Source organism: Oryctolagus cuniculus, chromosome 12 (genome assembly GCF_051225735.1).
Source record: "Oryctolagus cuniculus isolate XC-2025 breed Fujian yellow rabbit chromosome 12, ASM5122573v1, whole genome shotgun sequence".
NCBI lineage: Eukaryota > Metazoa > Chordata > Mammalia > Lagomorpha > Leporidae > Oryctolagus > Oryctolagus cuniculus.
In genome coordinates, this window is record NC_142878.1 from 55,099,998 (window position 1) to 55,121,294 (window position 21,297).

General features: G+C 37.7%; 1 protein-coding gene across 1 annotated transcript; it reads left to right on the forward strand.

The window, feature by feature from the left end:
- The first annotated feature begins 7,591 nt into the window (after positions 1–7,591).
- LOC100343077 (olfactory receptor 4Q2) lies at positions 7,592–8,554 on the forward strand. The gene has a single exon (XM_089311018.1). The coding sequence runs from the start codon at positions 7,592–7,594 to the stop codon at positions 8,552–8,554; it is 963 nt and encodes a 320-aa protein (XP_089167144.1).
- The last annotated feature ends 12,743 nt before the right edge of the window (positions 8,555–21,297 follow it).

Sequence of the window (21,297 nt, forward strand, 5' to 3'; positions counted from 1 at the left end):
ATCCATTCTACCAGAAAGCAAAAACAAGCAGGTGTAGCCATCTCAATATTAAACAAAAAATACTTTAACACACAAACTGTTAAAAGAGACAAAGAATGACACTGTGTAATGTTTAAGGGATCAATTCTACAGGAAGATGTAACTATAATAAATAAATAAATAAATAAATGTACTCAATTTTAATAAATCTAAAGGGAGATATAGACTCTAGTACAATGGGAATGGGGAATTCAACATCCCACTTACATCAATGGACAGATCAACTAGACAGAAACCCAACAGAGCTAATCAGCACTACTGACTAAATGGGCCTAACTGATATCTACAGAACTTTTCACCCCACAATTGCAGAATACACATTTTTTTTTTATCAGTGGGTGGAACTTTCTCTAGGATAGGCCATACGCTAGACCATAAAGGAAGTATAAGATTAAAAAAATCAAAATCATACCATGCATTTTTTCTGACCACAATGGAATGAATCTGGTAATGACAACTCAAGAAGCTACAGAACATAAGCAAACACATGGAGACTGAACAACATGCTCCTGAATGAATAGTGGGTCATAGAAAAATTAAAAAAGAAATTTCTGGAAATGAATGAAGGTGACAATATATTCTATCAAAACTTACAGGATATAACAAAAGCAGTGTTGAGAGACGAGTTTATGGCAATCAGTGCCTACATGAAGAACTTGGAAATGTACCAAATGAATGAGCTATCAATACATATTTAGCATTTGAACAAGAATTTCTCAAAAGAGGAAATTCAAATGGCCAACAGACACATGACTTTGAACAGTCTTTGTCTTGACTATTGAGGAACAGTTCTTTTTCATATACTATTTGCTGAACTCTTTACTTAATGTAGAGTTAATCATACGTGTTTAAAGTTAATTAAAAATAGATCTTAGTAAAAAATGAGTGTGGAAATAAGAGGAGGAGGAGGAAGAGGGGAGAGAGTGTGGATAGAAAGACAGGCACAGTGGGAAGAATCACCATGTTCCTGAAGTTGTAATTATGAAATGTATAAAGTTTGTAGTGTAAAGCTGTATAGTTCTGCATCCAATTCCTATGAACTTCTAAGGGTACAGTTTAACAGCTTGCTATGGGACCCCAAATCCCCTTATGCTGGGTGATAAAAATAGCATTTTAAGTGCTAAAGTGATCATATGGATAGGATTAAATGTTAAAGTGATCATATAGTTAGGATTAAGTGTTAAAATGATCATATAAATAGGATTAAGTGTTTGGTAACAACATTATTAAAAAGGAGTGAATGCTCCAACATGGGAAGCATCCATACAGCAGACTCATAGAATGACAATCACTTTAAATAACACTCTGACCTCAGAACCCAGCTCCTAAGGCATTCTGGCTGAAAAGCCCATGAGAGAATTTCAGGCATGGAAAGCCAAAACATTGTGACAAAAAGTATCCTACATGAAGGACCTCTGTGGCTGAGAACCCAATGGACAGAAGTGGTCATTAAAGAATGTACTTTTCTCTGAAGGGAGGAAAGAGCTTCCATTTTGCTTATGGCCTTGTTGAAATACTGAAAGAGTTTCTAGATAGATTCAAAAGTTTTCCATAGCCTAGGCAGCTCATGTCAAGAGCCTTGGGGGATCACTGACATCATATATAAGACTGTTAATTGTTAAATTAACAATAGGAGTAACTGTGCACTAACTTCCCATGCAGGACCTCCTCTGTCCTAAAAAGAGTTGTATTATGAGAGTTAATAGTAAAACTTGTTCTCAATATTTACTTAATTTTAGGGTGGGAGGGCGGGTATGGTGGGAAGAATCACTATGTTCCTGAAGTTGTATTTATAAAATACATGAAGTTTATATTCCTTAAATAAAAGGTTTCTTTGGGGAAAAATTCTTAGGATCATTAGCCATCAAGGAAATGCAAATTGAAACCACAATGGGCCGGCGCCGCGGCTCAGTAGGCTAATCCTCCTCCTTGCGGCACCAGCACACCGGGTTCTAGTTCCGGTCGGGGCGCCAGATTCTGTCCCGGTTGCTCCTCTTCCAGGCCAGCTCTCTGCTGTGGCCCGGGAGTGCAGTGGAGGATGGCCCAAGTGCTTGGGCCCTGCACCCCATGGGAGACCAGGATAAGTACCTGGCTCCTGCCATCGGATCAGCGCGGTGTGCCGGTCACAGTGCACTGGCTGCGGCGGCCATTGGAGGGTGAACCAATGGCAAAGGAAGACCGTTCTCTCTGTCTCTCTCTCTCACTGTCCACTCTGCCTGTCAAAAAAAAAAAAAACACACAATGAGGTTTCACCTCATTCTAGTTAGAATGACTGTCATATAGAAATCAACGAACAATAAGTGCTTGTGAGGATGTAGGGAAAATGTACCCTAATCTACTGTTAGTGGGTATGTAAACTAGTACAGCCATTGTGGAAGACAGTATGGAAATACCTCAGAAAGCTGAAAAGAGATATACCATATGGCTCTGCAATCCCACTGGTAGGTATTTACCCAAACAAAACGAAATCAATAGATGAAACAGTTATCTGTACTCCCATGTACATTGCAGCTCAATTCACAATTGCTAAGCTATGGAATCAACTCAGATGTCCATCAGCTGATGACTGGATAAAAAATTATGCTATATACACCCTATGGAATACTACTCAGCAGTAAAAAAGAATGAAATCCTGTCTTATGCAACAAAATGGATGCAAATGAAACCACTATACTTAGTGAAATAAGCCATTTTCAGAAAGACAAATATCATCTTTTCTATGATCTTTAGTAACTAATAGAGTGTCAAAAATTTAATATATAGAGGTGACATTGACATTTTGAGATTTGATGATTATTTACACCCTTTGTATTGTTGAAGAACAGTGTTTTTTTCTTCATGCTCTTTGTTGAATTCTTTACTTAGTATAGGGTTAATCTTATGAGTATAAAGCAAACTAAAAATAGGTTTTTGGAAAAATTAAGAGTGGGAAATAGGAGAGGGAGTAGGAAGAATTGTTGGAGTGTGGATGGAATGGAGGGTAACGTTCCCAAATTTGTATATATGAATTCATATCCCTTAAATAATATTTAAAATATTATAATATTGGAGCAGAAATAAAAGAAACAAAAATACAAAATACCAATTAAATGAGTAGCTGATTTTTTAAAAGATAAATAAAATTTTTAAATCTCCTGTTATAGTAAGGAAAAGTGGGGATAAAAGATATCAATAAAATATTCAGAGGTGTAAAATAACATCACAACTGATACCACAGAAATAAAAATAAGATCATAAGAAACTATATACAACTATACACAGCAAACTGTAAACCAAGAAGTGGTTAAATTCCTCAGTATATGCAGCCTATCAAGATTAAGAAGTAGAAATGTGAACAGACCAATAATGAATGAGAAAATCAATAATCTCTTATAAAGAAAAACATCAGGACCTATGGCTGTAGTGCTGAGTTCTACAATTAATTTAAAGAAGAACTAAAACCAATGCTTTCGAAACTACCCCAAAAACAAGATGAAAAGAATTTTTTGATACTAATTTTATGAGTTCAGCATCATCCTGATACCAAAACAGATATACAACAACAAAAACAGAACATTAACAAGTCAATATCTCTGATGAATTCAGATGCAATTATCCTGTACAAAATATCATCAAATGGAATCCAGCAATGTGTAAAAAGAGTATTCAACTTGATTAAGTGAGATTCATCCCAGTGATGCAAAGATGGTTCAATATGAATATGATATATCAACAGAAATAGAGACAAAACCCTATAATCAGAGCTGGGGCTGTGGCACAGCTCCACTTCCTATCCAGTTCCCTAGTAATGTGTCTGGGAAAGCAGCAGAAGACTTCCCAAGTCCTTGGGCCTCTGCACCCATGTGGGAGAACTGGAAGAAGTTCCTGGCTCCTGATTTTGCCCCGACCCAGCCCCAGCCATTGTGGCCACTTGGGGAGTGAGCCAGCAGATGGAAGATATCTTTCTTTCTCACCCTCTGCCTCTTTGTAACTCTGTCTTTTAAATAAATAAATGAATCTTAAAAAATGACACCATAGCATCATCTCTATAGATAAAGTATTTTATAAAATTCCATATCCCTTTATGATAAAAATATCTCAACAAATTATGTATATAAAGTATGTACCTCAACTCAGTAAATGTCACATATGGCAAACACACAGTTAATATCATACTAAGTGGGGGAAAAGTTGAGAATTTTCCTCTAAAATCTGGAATAAGACAAGATGCCCACTCCACCCACTTCTACTCAAAATAGTGCTGGAAGATTTATCCAAAGCAATTAGGCATGATAAAGAAATAAATGTATTCAAATTTGAAAAGAGAAAGTCAAGTTGTCCTTGTTTGCAGATGACATGATGTTATACTTAAAAACAGTTCCCCCCAAACTATTAGTGATAATAAATTAAATTGCCAAAGTCGTAGGACATAAATTCAACATAGAAAAATCACCATTATTTCATTATAGTATTCCCAAGTTGTTATGAGGTGACTTCAAAATGTTTGTGGGCAGTTTACTTAGAAGGTAATGCAAAAATATTTGAAATTCATGTACATGTAGCTTTAACTATATATTATGTATTAGTTTTCTTAAAAAATTAAACTGGGCTGGCGCCGCGGCTCACTAGGCTAATCCTCTGCCTGCGGCACCAGCACACCGGGTTCTAGTCCCAGTTGGGGCGCCGGATTCTGTCCCGGTTGCCCCTCTTCCAGGCCAGCTCTCTGCTGTGGCCAGGGAAGGCAGTGGAGGATGGCCCAAGTGCTTGGGCCCTGCACCCGCATGGGAGACCAGGAGGAAGCACCTGGCTCCTGCCTTCGGATCAGCGTGGTGCGCTGGCCTCAGTGCGCTGGCTGCAGCAGCCACTGGGGGGTGAACCAACAGAAAAAGGAAGACCTTTCTCTCTGTCTCTCTCTCTCACTGTCCACTCTGCCTGTCCAAAAAAAAAAAAAAAAATTAGAACTGGGTATAATACATGAGAGCACATCCACAAAGATTTTTCATTTTTTTAAGATTTATTTATTTATTTGATAGAGTTACAGAGAGAGAGAAGGAGAGGCTGAGAGGGAGAGAGAGAGAAAGGAGAGAGGTCCTCGATCAGCAGGCTCACTCCCCAGCTGGCCGCAACGGCTGGAGCTGTGCTGATCAGAAGCCAGCGGAGGGGCCCAAGACTTGGGCCATCTTCTACTGCTTTCCCAGGCCATAGCAGAGAGCTGGATTGAAGTGAAGCAGCTGGGTCTTTAACCTGAGCCCATATGGGATGCCAGCTCTGCAGGAGGCAGCTTTACCCACTATGCCACAGTACCAGTCCTGATTTTTCATTTGAATAAAAAGTATTTTGTTTACTTTTACCATATTTATTTACTATACCCTTCCATTTTGACCATAGTAATATCTGTTGATTAAATGACTTTTCATGTATTTGATTTTGTGTTGTTTTTACTTTAAATATATAAATTTGTCAAGAAAACTTATTTTTCTCTCTCTTCTTTCCCCAGTGATATGGAGGTAGAAATGGAAGAAAGGGGAAACATGTTTATGATACATGTTTCTATAATACACAAAAAACTGAAATGAAATCTAACTCCAGATTTTATTAGGGAAGGTAGCACAGGCAAAGGTAAACTGGTAGGAGAAACACAGCCCTTCTAGGAACATTTTTCTTAATGTTCCAGTATTTTTGTCATGAACTTTAGTCTGCGGGCCAGAGGAGCTCTTACCTCACAATAAAATGCAACTGGCATTATTCCAAGCATCACTATTTTTCCCCCATCCATTGGTTTTTACCCTCACATCTACTATTACTCCAACACACACATTTTTGTTTTCCGTAATTTCTGGCAAAAGATTGTGATCAAACTTTTTTAATGATTCCCTTTGTGATTTGACTGTGTGCACATGAATCCCCAAGCACCCAAATACCAAAATTTCCTAATGGTGGCTAGTGTAACAAGAGGTTTCCGTCCTAATGTATTCATCGTCTTGGTTCTTTAATACCAGATGTTTCGATGGGGTTACCTTGTTCTGACAGAAGGTAAGCGATTTGACTTGAAGTCTGTTATACCAAAAGCTCTGTTCATGCTCCTGTTGTTAGCACTCACCTTAAGAATCAGCATTTATTGCTAACTTTGTTTAATTTAGTAGTATATTATGTCATATATGCAATATTAAATTACTTTGCAAATAAAACAATGCATTTCACAAAATTTTTAACAACATGTGGCTAGTCAAAGTTTACTGCATTTCCCTTAGTTTCTGCTTCCAAAATTTGACAAGAAGCAATGTCTTGTTAATCAGGAAATAAATTAAACATTAATAATAAAATAGCAGTACAATTTTCTACAAAACAAATTCATAATTAAAAATAGTTTTAATAAAATTTGATTTTTTTGCTGTTTTAACAACAGAATTACTCTAAAAGCAACTTATATGGAATATATACATATAATTTTCACCAGAAATTCACATAAGCTACTAGCAAGAAATAATTATGTTGCCAAAAAGGAAAATTCCAAATATGTGATGTTTTTATCCCCAAAATGATGAAGCAAAACTGTTAATAGGAATGATCATACAGACTCATAGAAAGTTTATGTATTTACCATAAATATAATTGAGTTCATTGTACAAAATCAGAAACTATTGATAACTATGAAGAAAGTCTCAATTGTCACAGACAACCTTTATAAAGATTATGTTGCCTTCACATTTCCATATAGATTTTAACTTTCCTCTGTGAATAATTTTATTTATTCACACAAAATTACTATTTATCTTTACCTCAGAGAAATATTTTACTCAACTTAATAGTTTCATTGAAAAGAGTCATTTCAATACTTTAATAACTTTTTTAGATTCTATTTAGATTGCTAAAGGCATGATACATGCCATTTGTCTTTATGAATGACTTACAATGAGAAATATGTTACAGACGACAACAGAATGTTCAGAAAGGCTTGACATGTGATAAAACCCTGGGCATGTACTTGGAAAACATAGGAAGAGGTCCACAAATTAGTGATCAGTTCAAGTGGAATGAGAGCCTTCCTCTTTGTTTGCATACATGAGATTACTGTAGGAGTTATCTTGATGAAAAGGGGAACAGGGTTTTGTTTTCCTGAATAAAACTTCTATCGACCTTGGTCCACATGGGAACCTTAAATTGTACATTTCAGTCGTATTTTTCCTAAAGATTTTTATTTGAAAATATTGGTATCTCAGTAAAATGTTACATATTTTTTGAGACTGAATGTGAAAAAGAAGAGAAAATTAATGTACTGATTGATGTGAGAGAAAAATTACATCAAATTAAAGATAAAGGTCTGAGATCCAGTGATTTCATCATGCAAAACTTTTTGAGTACTTTATTATTGTCTCAGTGTTGGTGATGGGGAAGAATATATTTATATCAGCTAAGGAGAAAATAAGCTTGTCTAATCAATTGGGTATAACTAGAGAAAAATGTCTCCTTTTGAATTTTGAAATCTTATATTTGATTTGAAATGTCTCACCTGCTTTTATTATTGCTAATATTCTATTGTTTAATATCTTTGATCTAGGTGGAGCCAGGTCAAATGGGGGAAAATCAAACAGAAATGGTGAGGGAGTTTGTCCTGGCAGGCTTCTCACAGACTTTGTCGATCGAGGAAGGCTTATTTGTTTTATTTCTTTTCTTCTATGTGCTCACTTGGGTGGGCAATGTCCTTATCATGGCCACAGTGATTTCTGATAACTCTCTGAAGGCATCACCCATGTATTTCCTTCTTGGCAACCTCTCATTCCTGGACCTGTGTTATTCAACAGTGACTACCCCTAAGCTGTTGGCCGACTTCCTTGACAGTAAAAAGCTCATTCCCTTTGAACAATGCATTGTGCAGCTCTTCTTTTTGCATTTTGTAGGGGCAGCTGAGATGTTCCTGCTCACAGTGATGGCTTACGATCGCTATGTTGCCATCTGCCGCCCCCTGCACTACACAACGGTCATGACTCAGGGACTATGTTGTGTGTTGGTTGGTGCCTCATGGATGGGAGGATTTGTGCACTCCACCGTCCAGACTTTTCTCATGATCAGTCTGCCCTTTTGTGGACCAAATGAGGTAGACAACTTCTTTTGTGATGTGCCTCCTGTCATCAAACTTGCATGCACAGACACCTTTGTCATTGAATTGCTCATGGTTTCCAACAGCGGACTGATCTCCACCAGCTCCTTTGTGGTACTGCTTTGTTCCTACACCACCATCCTGGTCAAGATTCGCTCCAAGGAGGGAAGGCGGAAGGCACTTTCCACCTGTGCCTCACACCTCATGGTGGTAACACTCTTTTTTGGACCCTGTATTTTCATCTATGCACGTCCCTTCTCTACTTTTTCTGTGGACAAGATGGTATCCGTACTCTACAACGTTATTACCCCCATGCTGAACCCTCTCATCTACACACTTCGAAACAAAGAAGTCAAATCAGCCATAAGGAAGCTTTGGGACAGGAGTAGAATTAATTGGAAAAAGCAGGAGACAGGAAACATTGAAGTGAGTTTTTGAAAGCAAAGAGTCTGAAATTAAAATATTTCCTTTGTGATTAATGTATTAAGGGGACAATCTAGTTGACTGATTTTTTTCTGTTAAAATCATAAACTATTATTTCTGGCTTTACAGAAGTCTTTTGATAATGGATTTTTCTGTCTTCTGTTTTCTTTATTAAAACAAATATGCTTTCTGTTTTCTATCAGTTTTTATTCTTCATTTCTGGTTCTTCATCTCATCAAATCTGATTCCATTCACTCTTTCCATTAGTTTGTCATTACAGACATAGAATCCACTCTTTTCAAGTTCCCATCAGCCTCTTCTCCATATTGCCACAGGTTTTACTTTTTTTATTTTAACTTCCTCTACCTACATGTCTGAAGTCAATCAAAAAAGGAATTTACACATGGTTTGTACTCCCTCTAAATGAGAACATTAATTAGATGAATTAAACTGACTTAGGTTTACGTAACAATGAGCTAATGGGATGTATTGTTGCGAGCGCCTACTGTCACACAGCTCAACAGTAGCAAGTGCAATGTACGACTTGTCAGTCACAGGGAAGAAAGGAACACCAGGACACGAGACTGTCTTTCCAATGAGAGATTTTATTGCTTACACACCAGGTTTTTTTAATCACACTACTCATCAGCATGCTCATTGAGGTCAATACATTCATCAGTATCAATATAGTTATCAAGCTATACGATTTAATATACTTATCAATAAACTTAACACCACTACTTAATCATGACTTAACTACTTAACTTAGCTACTTAGCTTAACGTAACTACTTAGCTTAACTACTTAGCCTAATCACCTAACTTAACATAGTTACTTAACACACTTATCAATATCACTAATATCACTATCAATAATGTCAATAATATCATTTATCATAATTTATAGCTAACAACACACTTACTGAATTACTTAGTTTAACATAACTACTTAGCATTTACTTAACTTACTATAATACTTAACTATCAGAGTAACACTATTCCCTTAATGACTAGAGGACTACTGGAATCAATACCACTAATATCAATATCAATAATACTACTTGAACTTATTCATTAATCCATAGATCACAGTATACAGTGTTAAAGTAATTTTGAGAGCTATCTAATTATAATAGTATATGTACATCAAGGTCTCAAGCATTATTTTCAGATACATTGGATAGGGTCAAAGCATAGTTATATTATATTACACATGACTAACATTATTTGTAAAAGCTGCATTTTCAACACTCATATCACAGTCACAAAAAAGAGTGTCAGTGTTCAAGGTCCAGAGCTCCATGTCTCAGCAGAGACGGATCTCGGATCAGTCACTTACAGGCAGGAAGTTGTGGGAAAGCTGTCACTCTGGGCAGTAGGCTCTAAGTTCCCAGGCAGACAGCCAGGCGAGAAGTTGGAGACGTCCCTTGCTGAGAGGCCTGGTCTGGCTTTGTGGTCAGGTGTGGCAATAGGCTGATAAGGACTCCAGGTAGGGCGGTGAGACAGCATCCCGGTCAGACACGGTGGCAGGACAGCAACACAGCAGCTCCAGATGACCTCTTGATCCCGTTGTCTCCTTGTGCTGCGTAGCAAAAGCTAGCAGGCTGGCTCTTCAACTCCAAGTGCAAGGAGATCCAGAGGTTCACTCACCCTGGGCCACACACACACAACACACTCACACACAGACAGTGGGGTATTACAGCTCAGGGACAGCTCTGCAAGTCAGCTTGTGCTGCTACCTGCTCCATGCAGAGTAATGGGCTGCCTCTTCAGCTCTGGATGTGTGGAGATGCAGAGGTTCACACACACCAGGCCATGATCCCCAAGAGGGTGGAGAGTGGTGCAAGGGCTCCCTTTTTATCCTCATTTCTGGCAGTTCTCCAGCTTGCCATCCTCCAACTTGTCCAATCAATGCTGGTTCCTCCTTGCTTATAGTTGAACAGTCCAGTCAATACTGTTCCCGCCTTACTTATGTTTGAACGGTCCAGTCAGCGTGGCTAGGAGGGTATTGTCCATAGCACACCATTATCTGACTGACCAGAGGTGTCTGCTTGGTATGATTAGGAGTGTTTCCCTAACAGCCGTTAGGCATTGCCTCAGCTCTTAACTTATAACTCCACTTTACTTTTATTTTTGTGGCTAGTGGTAACTTCTTAACACAATGTTTTACTGTGTTTCCACAGTTCATCTCCTTTTCAGGTAAGCGGTGATCCATGACTCTTTTCTAGATTCCTGTGAGATTCTCCACATGTATCAGTCAGTTTCATCATGTCACTGCACAGACAACCATCTATTAGTGAAATTGAGGGATTCAAATATCCCTCCTTGAATTACAAGCCAGCTGAATCTCAACGAACCATTTGAAGTATCAAAGCCCTAGCATCTTTATCTATATCATACCTGGAAAGATATGCTTCCAATTGTGAGAATGAAAAATAACAAAAGACATAACTGTGTCTAGATTCATGCCTAGCTCACAATAGGAGTCAACAATCATTTATTCATTAAAATTGATTCTTTCAATGACAGAAAGGTATAAATGAAATTCTAAACTAATCAACTTACCTTAATGCAACAACAGTTTTATCTGTTGTTAGTTTGTGGAGGATGCTGGAAAGTGTATATTAATGAATTCATGACATTTCCACCTTGTTAATTATTATGCACAGTTTATACAAAAGTCTCCATCACCATTAAAGAGCACTACATTATTATTGATTATATTTTTACACCTCTATTGAGAATAATTCAGAATCCATTTACTACTTGCCATATCTTTATGATCAAAGATAGGAAAATTAAATTGACATTCAAATTTATAATAAACTTGAAACAAATGAAATATAAATCCCATTTACAAATGAACAAATGGTTTTGGCTCTTGTCACCCATATGGGAGACCTGGATTGTGTTCCTGGTTCCTGGCATTGTGGGAATTTGGCAAGTAAACCAAAAGATTACAGTGCTCCGTGTCTGTTTCATAAATAAACAAGCACACAGATAAATCAGTAAGTATGTATAAATTTGACAGAAATCACTATTCTTAGGAAATATATAGTAAACATCATTTACTTACTCATGGCTTATTAGAAAATATAAACAAAATATGTGTAAAAATATACAGAACTATATATGTATAGGATAATATAGACTATTCATCTAAATAGGAATGCCAATAAGTAGCACTGCAAATGTCCAAGAATATAAACATCAAAAAAGGAATGTTTCTATGTATATAAGCAAATATTCACTAATCATTAACTTAAATTGCTCTTTAAAAACCTTTTTCAAAGACTTTTTTCTTGTTATTTTAAAAGTAAATGGTATGAGAAATAAAGCAGAGTTCATATTAATAGCGAGAAAGTAACAGAATTTATCAATAGCAATTACTGTACGTCAATTAAAATTTAAAAAAATGAGTTACATGGATCAAAAATTAAAAACGAGAGCATGGCCATTTCTACATTCAGTTATTTTTTATTGCTGTTGTTTATATTCCCACTGAACTAAGGTCTTTTTGCTTTTTACTTGTTAAACTTCATATTGGGTGAAGTATTAAGCCTTTTTACTATGATATAAATTTAAACTATGTTATCTCAAAAGCTAAAAAAAGAAAGAACAAAAGGAAAAAGGAAGGAAAGTGGACAGGAGAGAGGCGGAAGGAAGAAGGAGGGAGGAACAAAACCATGCTCTCAGAATTATATCTACAAATCACATTGAATCTGTTAAAAATTAATTAAAATTTGAAAATTAAAAACATCTGAGGTAAGTTTATTAATATTATATTCAATCAATTAAATGAAATTATAGGGACAGAGTGGTTATATAATTATATGACATATATTAATATATAATTATAAAATTAACATAATTACAAAAGGGACAGTCCATCAATAAGACAGAGGAATCATAAATATATATGACCCCCAACAAGAGACCTGTAAAATATATGTGACAGAAACTGACAGGGTAAAAAGAAGAAATAGACATGACTGTAATTATGCTAAAACATTTCAATACTTCTCTCTCAACTATACAGAAATTCATTAAGTATATAAAATTTAGTAATTTAGTAACATCATCAGCCAACAGTACCTAATTGACACTTGTAAAACACTCTATCAAGCCATGTAGCAGTATATACATGTAGCAGAATTTACACTTTTCCAAACATCCACAGACTATTTACCAAGAGACATGACATCCTGGACTATGAAATAAACCTCAAAAGCTGTAAAATAGTTGAAATCATCAAGGGATTTTTCTCTCAAACTACAAACCAAGAAATGAAAAATAAGGAAAATTTCTCAAAACCTTAGAAATTAAACATTTATGAAGAAAACATGGGGGCCAGCGCAGTGCCTCGCTTGGTTAATCCTCGGCCTGCAGTGCCGGCATTCCATATGGGCACCGGGTTCTAGTCCCAGTTTCTCCTCTTCCAGTCCAGCTCTCTGCTGTGGCTCAGGAAAGCAGTGGAGGATGGCCCAAGTGCTTGGGCCCCTGCACCCGCATGGGAGACCAGGAGGAAGCACCTGACTCCTGGCTTCGGATCAGCGTAGCTCCGGCCATAGCAGCCATTTGGGGGGGGGGGTGAACCAGTGGAGGGAGGACCTTTCTCTCTGTCTCTCTCACTGTCTAACTCTATCTGTCAAATAAATTTAAAAAAAATTTAAAAAAAAAAAGAATACATAGATCACAGAATGAAACTCAAATGAAGTAAGAAAAAAAAATCAAAGTGAATGAATATAGAAATATAATATGCCAAAAGTTGTGTCCCAAAGCTGAAGGAACACTGAGAAGAAATTTTATATCACAAAGAACTTACACTAGGAAAAAATAAGCACCTCATTAATAATCTAAGCTCCAACCTAAAGAACTTAGAAATAAACAAGAGCAAAAAAACTTCAAAGAAAACAGAAATAGTAAAAAGAATATATCAAAAAATTAAAAGATATAATCAATGAATTAAATAATAGGTATTTGAAAAGGTTAATTAAATTGATAAACTTCTAGCAAGACTGGTAAAGGAAAAAATCACTAATGTTAGGAATGATGTAGTAAATATATAAACTGCAGAATTATATAAATAGTAAGAGAATACTATGAATAACCGTACACAGGTAAAGCAACAACTTAGGTGAAATAGTTCCATTTAAAAATTATAAACTACTGCAATTAATATAAAATTAATATAAAACAGATAATTTGAATAACCCTACAGAAATTTCAAACTAATTGTTGAGAAAGAGTTCGTCCCTGAGACATCAAAATTCTCAGAGCTCAGCAACAACAAAAAAAGAAAGTTCAATTAGAAATTGAGAAAAGAACAAATCTGAGTAGCTCACAAAAGACGGCATGGGTAGAAAAACAATACATGGAAAGATGTGGAATCTCAGGTCTTCTAGATAATTCTTGATGAGTCAGTTTTACGTGCCTAATGAGAGAATTAAAATATTAAAAAATATTGAGCCGTGTCTAGTGGAAGAATAATGCCAAACCCTGATGAGGATGTGGAGAAAATAGATCTCTCATGCACTGCCATGGAAATGTAAAATGATACAACCACGCTGCAAAATAGCTTGGCAAATTTTTTAAAAAGTAAGCAAACAAGATACCTATGTGCACATATCTTAGCAATAGCAGTTCCTAGATAAATACAAACTAAATATCCACACAAGAAATTGAAAGCAAACGCTCATCATCTTATAGTACTTATAATAGCCAAAAACTGGAAACAAACAAAATATCCTGTAATTAGTTCATGATTCAACAATCTGTAACGTGTGTACACCATGGATTGTTACACATCCTGAAAAGGAATGCATCGTGATACTATAATAACTATGGTGGCTCTCCAGAGTATTCTTTTAACTGAAAACAAACCAATCTCAAAGTGCCCCTGTCTTTATGATTTCACTCATATAACATTCTAAAATGACAAAGTTATAGATATGGAAATCAAAGTAGTGATTGGTAATTTTAAGGATTTGGGGATAAGTGGCGTAAGAACAGGAATAATTGTGCTTTATAAAGCAAGAATAGTTATCTGAATCTAGAAAATAATAAAATGACAGAATCATGTATATACATTATTCCAGTGTTAATGCCCTGGCGTTGGTCCTGTAATATAGTGATACAACATGTAAGTAAGAGAGACTAGATAGAAGGTGCATGGGACTCCCATACTGTATTTTTCAACATCTTAAAAGTCACTTTTATTAAATGAAAAATGAAATGTAATTAAAAGTAAAACATGGAATGTTATCCAAAACAAACATAGTCAGTTTTAAATTAAATCAGTACAGAAAATATAATGAATAAAATTCATCCCTAATCATGTAAAAACATTCTCTAGAAAACTAAAAGTGTTTTAAAGTTACTATTTTTAAAAGAGATTTTATTTGTTTGAAAATCAGAATTACACAGAGAAGTGGGAAAGAAAGAAAGAGATCTTCCGTCTGCTATTTCACTTTCCAAATGGCCACAACATCCATGGCTGGACTGGGCCAAAGGCAACAGTCAGGAGCTTCATCCTATTTCCCATGTGGGTAAAGGGGCCCCAGCACCTGGGACATCTGCTGCTGCTTTCCCAGTTGCATTAGCAGGGAGCTGGATTAGAAGAAGAGCAGCCAGGACTCAAACCAGCTGGTACACAATGCTAGTCTTGCTATGTGAAGTTTTTTTGGGGGGTTTGGGTTTTTTTTTTTCCTACGTGAAGTTTTAAAAGCATTTTGTCCGAGGTAGGAAATGAATGAAGAATTCCAATATTGTCACTTCTAGTTCTCATTTTGTTGGAGTTTCTTTAAAAAAAAAAAAAAAGATTTTATTTATTTATGCGAGAGGTAGAGTTACAGACAGTGAGAGGAAGAGACAGAGAGAAAGGTCTTCCCTCCATTGGTTCACGCCCCAAATAGCCACAACAGCAGGAGCTGCACCAATCTGAAGCCAGGAGCCAGGTTCCTACTCCCAGTCTCCCACGTGGGTGCAGGCGCCCAAGCACGTGGGCCATCTTCTACTGCTATCCCAGGCCACAGCAGAGAGCTGGATTGGAAGAGGAACAGCTGGGACTAGAACCGGCACCCATGTGGGATGCCACACTGCAGGCAGAGGATCAACCTACTGCACCACGGTGCTGGTCCCTGCTGGAGTTTCTATCCAGACAAATGGGCAAAGAAAGGAAATGAAACCTATAAATTTTGGAAACAAAGAAATAAAGTATCATCTACAGATGATACAATTATGCATAAGAGTACATACTGTATAGTTTCAATACATGAAGTCTTCAAAAGGCTCATGCATGAGATGATTTATTGTGGTTTTTGATTTGCATTTCTGATAGTAAGTGAAATTGAGCATTTTTATATCTTCTTTTAATTTTATGAACAATTAGGAGAAAGGAGCTCCAAGCTCCCAATCAAAAAGTAATGTTAATTAAAGGAACAGAAATATTGATGACCTTAATTTGATCAGTACATATTTGTATACATGTAGTAAGTTGTCATAGTGAGTTCACAAATGTGTACAATTGCTGTTAATATGATGTGAATGGAAGGGGAGAGGGAGCGGGAGAAGGGAAGGTTGTGGGTGGGAGGGAAGTTATGGGGGAGAAAGCCATTGTAATCCATAAGCTGTACTTTGGAAATTTATATTCATTAAATAAAAGTTAAAAAAATAACAAATGTTTATATAAATGCATATTAAGAAAATATATTTGTAACTTCAACATGATTGCACCAAAATATTTATCTCTTAATTCTTTTTTTCTATGAATTTTGAAGTGCTCTGTTCAAGAAGAGAAAAATAATCATTTATGTACTAAAAGTCACAAAAGTGGCTGCCATTAGTGGGTAGAGACAGAAGAGTCAATGAAGGAATTTTCTGACATACTGATGATGTTTCCCAAACTGAGTGCTGGTTAAATGGATTTTTTCACTTCGTGAAACTTTCTTGAGCTTGTCAATAATTGTGTGCTCTTTGAAAGTATTTAATTCTTCACTGAAAATGTTTATATATCATTGATAGAATTATACACCAATAGTGTGAAAATGTATACATATAAGCTTATAGTCTATTCTGAAGGACTGTCCATCAGTACGTGCTGTTGTACCGGTAGACCTTATATAAGACAGGCTGGATAAGGTGGCCTTAATGTTTGAACTTACGTAGAAGGACAAAGTCTCCTTCATGGATCCTCTGTAGTTCACAGGAAGAACACTGTCACAACTTGCCTGTGACCACAATTTCTAGCTGAGGCTACCCAAAATTAGGGATGGGATTGAGCACCCACTTGGCTAATATTCGTAAAGGCTGTCCCTGTGGTCTACTTTAACAGAGACCAGACCAGGAGGAAGAAGGGTGAGCTAGGCAGCAAGAGCAATGTAAGGATAGGTGGCAACCAAGTAACAGCTGCTTTACACGGTGGTCTGCCATCAAGGAGACCCAAGAAGGCCGGTACACCCCAAAACAGAACCCATTTTTGATATGAGGAGTCAGGGCGTTGGGCAAGCAGCTGTCATGAAGAGCCCTATCAGCTTTGCCAAGAGCCAGGCCACTGGATATGGAACTGCCCTAGGGGTTGAAGGACTCCCAGGTCAGAACAGCAGACCCTGTTGGCCCCACTCCACCCAGCTTCCAAAGTAGCAGAGCTGTAAATTCCCTTTTAGAGATGCCGCCTATTCGATACTGACCTCCTATGCAGGCCAGCTCTCCTCCCAGGCCAGCTAGGTGATGGAAGTCAACAGGGTATTTTCCTTAAGGAGGTCCACACCTCCTTTATGATGCCTCTTCCAATACCCTCTGTGAAGAGATAGATAAGTCTGGAGTGCACACATACCTGACCAGGCCTTGATTCTCACCTGATTATTATCAAGCCCCTCTTGTCAGTTTCTGCCTCTCAATAGGAAAACTCCCTCTTGGTTTAGATCTTCTAATAATGATTGTGTCCTTAGTTTCAGACCCTGTGTATCTAATCTGCTTGTTAGATTAATTTCCTCCAGTCTTGAAGCAGCGAAACTCTAGATGGCCATGCACATGAAACCTCAAATGGAGACAGTTTCTGTGAGCTGGCACTGCAGCCCACTCAAGAGGCTTCATTTTCTGCTGGCACCCTGTCTTGACCGTGGGTCCCTACTTGGCCCCTACTCAGCAGAGTAGTCCTCACCCTAACCCCTTACAGCAGCCAGGGTTTTCATAAGCAGAGGGAGGAAATGAGAGAACCCAGGGCTAGATGCAGGCCAGATTAACTCCAACCCACAGCTCCTTGCCAGAACATACACCCTAAACAAAACAGGAGCATTCTTTCTCTGTGATAACCAGGCATACACCTGCCTTCTTAATAATTAGACAGGAACTTGGATTCTTGCTTTCCTATTTCCCTCTTTGTCCTCATTCAACCAAGTTTTCCACCATGGGCAATGTCTCTAACATCTCCCTTTATCCTCATAATCATAGTGCTCCTATTTCTACCATGTATAATTAATTTATTCCAAAAGCTCTTGCAGGAACGAATGACTGCAATATCCCAAGCCACAGGAGCAACGCAAGACTGCTTGCTCACCTTCTTCAATCAAACCAATCCAGAGTTTATATACCCTATCCATGTCAATGCCCCATATAGCAAGAAGTAGCTGGAAAGAAACCAGTGCCCCAACTCCTTATCTATACTCAGAGTCAGGATTGATGGAATGGGAAAATAAGCTTCAGCCATTTTAGGTTATTATTACCCTGCCTTCTTTCAAGAGATCAATTTAGTTTCACATCCTTTCATTCCCCACCCCACCCTTGCATTCTTTCCCATGTTTGGAAGCTGGGGGGCCAAAGTTGAAGAACCTGTATAGAGAAGCTCACCTCTGCCAAGTACCCCCCACCCCCACTCCTGGCCCACCCAAGATATAAAAACGCCCAGCCTGCTGGGGTCTGGGTCCTCTGCCACATGTTCAGATTTTGTGCATGCTGGCAGTTGGTCAACTTCTGCAAGTTTATTTCCTTTGAATAAATTCAGTCTGGCTGTGAGTTTGTAGTCTGTCTCCTCTGTTCTGTGCCTCTTTTTTTACATTTGGTGCCCTGTGTAAGGAGGCACCAATCTGCCCCATCTCTTAATTTTTACAGTGATCTATTTCCAGTTTATTTTATATTCATAAGATTAACCCTAAACTCAGTGAGGAGTTCAACTATAGTGAGAAGAAAAAAAAATTGTTCCTAAACAATACAAAGGATGTAAACAATCATCAAATCTCAAAATGTCAATTTCACTCCTATACATTACTTTTTTAGTACTCTATTAGTTACCACAGATAAGAGAAGCCATGGCATTTGTCTTTGGGAATGGCTTATTTCACTCAGTATAAGGTTTCCAGTTGCATCCATTTTGTCCCAAGAGACAGGATTTAATTCTTTTTTACTGCTGAATAGCGTTCCATAGTTTCTTTATCCAGTCATCAGTTGATGAACATTAGGTTGATTCCATAGCTTAGCTATTGTGAATTGAGCTGCAATAAACATGGGGGTACAGATCATTCTTTCATATGCTGATTTCACAACTACCATATTAGTTTATATTCTCACTGATAGTGGAGTAGGGTACTTTTTCCCCCACATCCTCACAGCAGTATTTTTTTTTTTTGCTGATTTCTGAATGATAGCTATTCTAATTAGGATGAGGTGAAATGTCATTGTGGTTTGGATTTGCATTTTCCTGATGGATAGTGATCCTGAGCATTTTTCTTGTGTCTGTTGGCCATTTGAATTTCCTCTTTCAAAAATGCCTGTTCAAGTCCTTTGCCCATTTATTAACTGCATGTTTGCTTTGTTGTTGTTGAGTTTCTTGAGTTCTTTATAGATTCTGGATTTTTTATGGCTTTTTTTAAAAAATTATTTTCTTTAAAAGGCAGAGTTACAGAGAGGCAGAGAGAGAGAGAGAGAGAGAGAGAGAGAGAAATGTCTTCCATCCACTGGTTCACTCCCCAAATGGCTGTAACAGCTGGAGCTCTGCCAATCCAGAGCCAGGATCCAGGAGCTTCTTCTGGGTCTCCCACACAGGTTCAGGGGCCCAAGCACTTGCACTGTTTTCCCAGGCCATAGCAGAAAGCTGGATCAGAAGTGGAGTAGCAGGGACTTGAATTGGAGCCCATATGGGAATCTGGTACTGCAGGCAATGGTTTTACCCACTATGCCACAGTACAGGCCCCAGATTCTGTATATTAATCCTTTATCAGTTGCATATATTGGAAATTTTTTTTCCATTCTGTCAGTTGCCTCTTCACTTTGCTGAGTGTTTCTTTTGCAGTGTAGAAGCTTCTCAGCTTGACATAATCCCATTTGTCTATTTTGTCTTTGATTCTCTGTGCTTCACGGGTCTTCTCAAAGAAGTCTTTGCCTATGCCAATGTCTTGCGGTGTTTATCCACTGTTCTCCTCTAGTAATTTCATGAGATCAGGTTGTATATTTGTATCCTTGATTCATATTGAGTTGACTTTCCTATAAGTTGTTAGGCATCCTGTTTCATACTTCTTCATGCAGAGATTCTATACGTCCAGCACTATTTATTGAAGAGGCTGTCCTTTCTCCAAGGATTCATTTTAGCTTCTTTGTCAAAGATTATTAGTTAGTGGTGGACATGTGGATTGATTTATGGAGTTTCTATTCTGTTCCAATAATCTACATGTCTACTATTGTGCCAGTACCAAGCTATTTTGATTCTAGCCACTCTGTACTATGTCTTTTTTTTTCAATATTTTTATTTTTTTTTTATTTGAGAGGTAGAGTTACAGACAATGAGAGGGAGAAACAGAGAGAAAGGTCTTCCATCCACTAGTTCACTCCCCAAATGGCCGCAATGGCTGGAGCTGTGCTGATCTGCCAATCTGAACCCAGGAGCCAGGAGCTTCTTCCAGTCTCCCATATGGGTGCAGGGATCCAAGGACTTGAGCCATCTCTACTGCTTTCCCAGGCCATAGCAGAGAGCTGGATTGGAAGAGGAGCAACCAGGACTAGAATTGGCACCCATATGGGATGCTGGCGCCATAGGCAGAGGATTAACATACTGCACCACAGCACCCACCCCCTGTAATATGTCTTGAAATCTGGTATTGTGATGCCATCAGCTTTGTATTTGTTGTGTAATATTGTTTTCGTCCCTTATGTTTCCAAATAAATTTTAGCACCATTTTTTCAAGATCTGAGAAGAATGTCATTGGTATTTCGATTGAGATGACATTAATCTGTAAATTGTTTTCAGCAGTATGGTCATTCTGATTATATTAATTCTTACAATCCACAACCATGTAAGGTTTTTCCATTTATTTGTGTCTTATTCACTTTCTTTCTTTAATGTTTTGTAATTTTCACTGTAGAGATCTTACACTTCAATGGTTGAATTAATTGAAGGTATTCAATTTTTTTTGTAGCTGTTGTGAAAGGGATTGATCTCAGAAGTTCTTTCTCTGGCCAGTGCCATGGCTCAATAGGCTAATCCTCTGCCTGCAGCGCTGGCACATCGGGTTCTAGTCCCAGTCAGAGTGCTAGATTCTGTCCCGGTTGCTTCTCTTCCTATCCAGCTTCTCCCTACTGACAATAAGGAGATCTACCACACCCAACGTGGGTGTCACCCAAGGTTACTTGCCTCACACTGGAGCACTGACCAGAACTCCATGGCCACACAGAGTACTCACTTCTGGGTTCTGAGTGAAAAAGTAGACACTCCACTATGCCGCAGAGGCATAGTTCAAAGGTAAAATCCATCAGAGGAGAAAACCAACAAAT

Coding starts and splice junctions, on each gene's coding strand:
- LOC100343077 (XM_089311018.1), top strand. CDS start 7,592: ATGGGGGAAAATCAAACAGAAATGGTGAGGGAGTTTGTCCTGGCAGGC.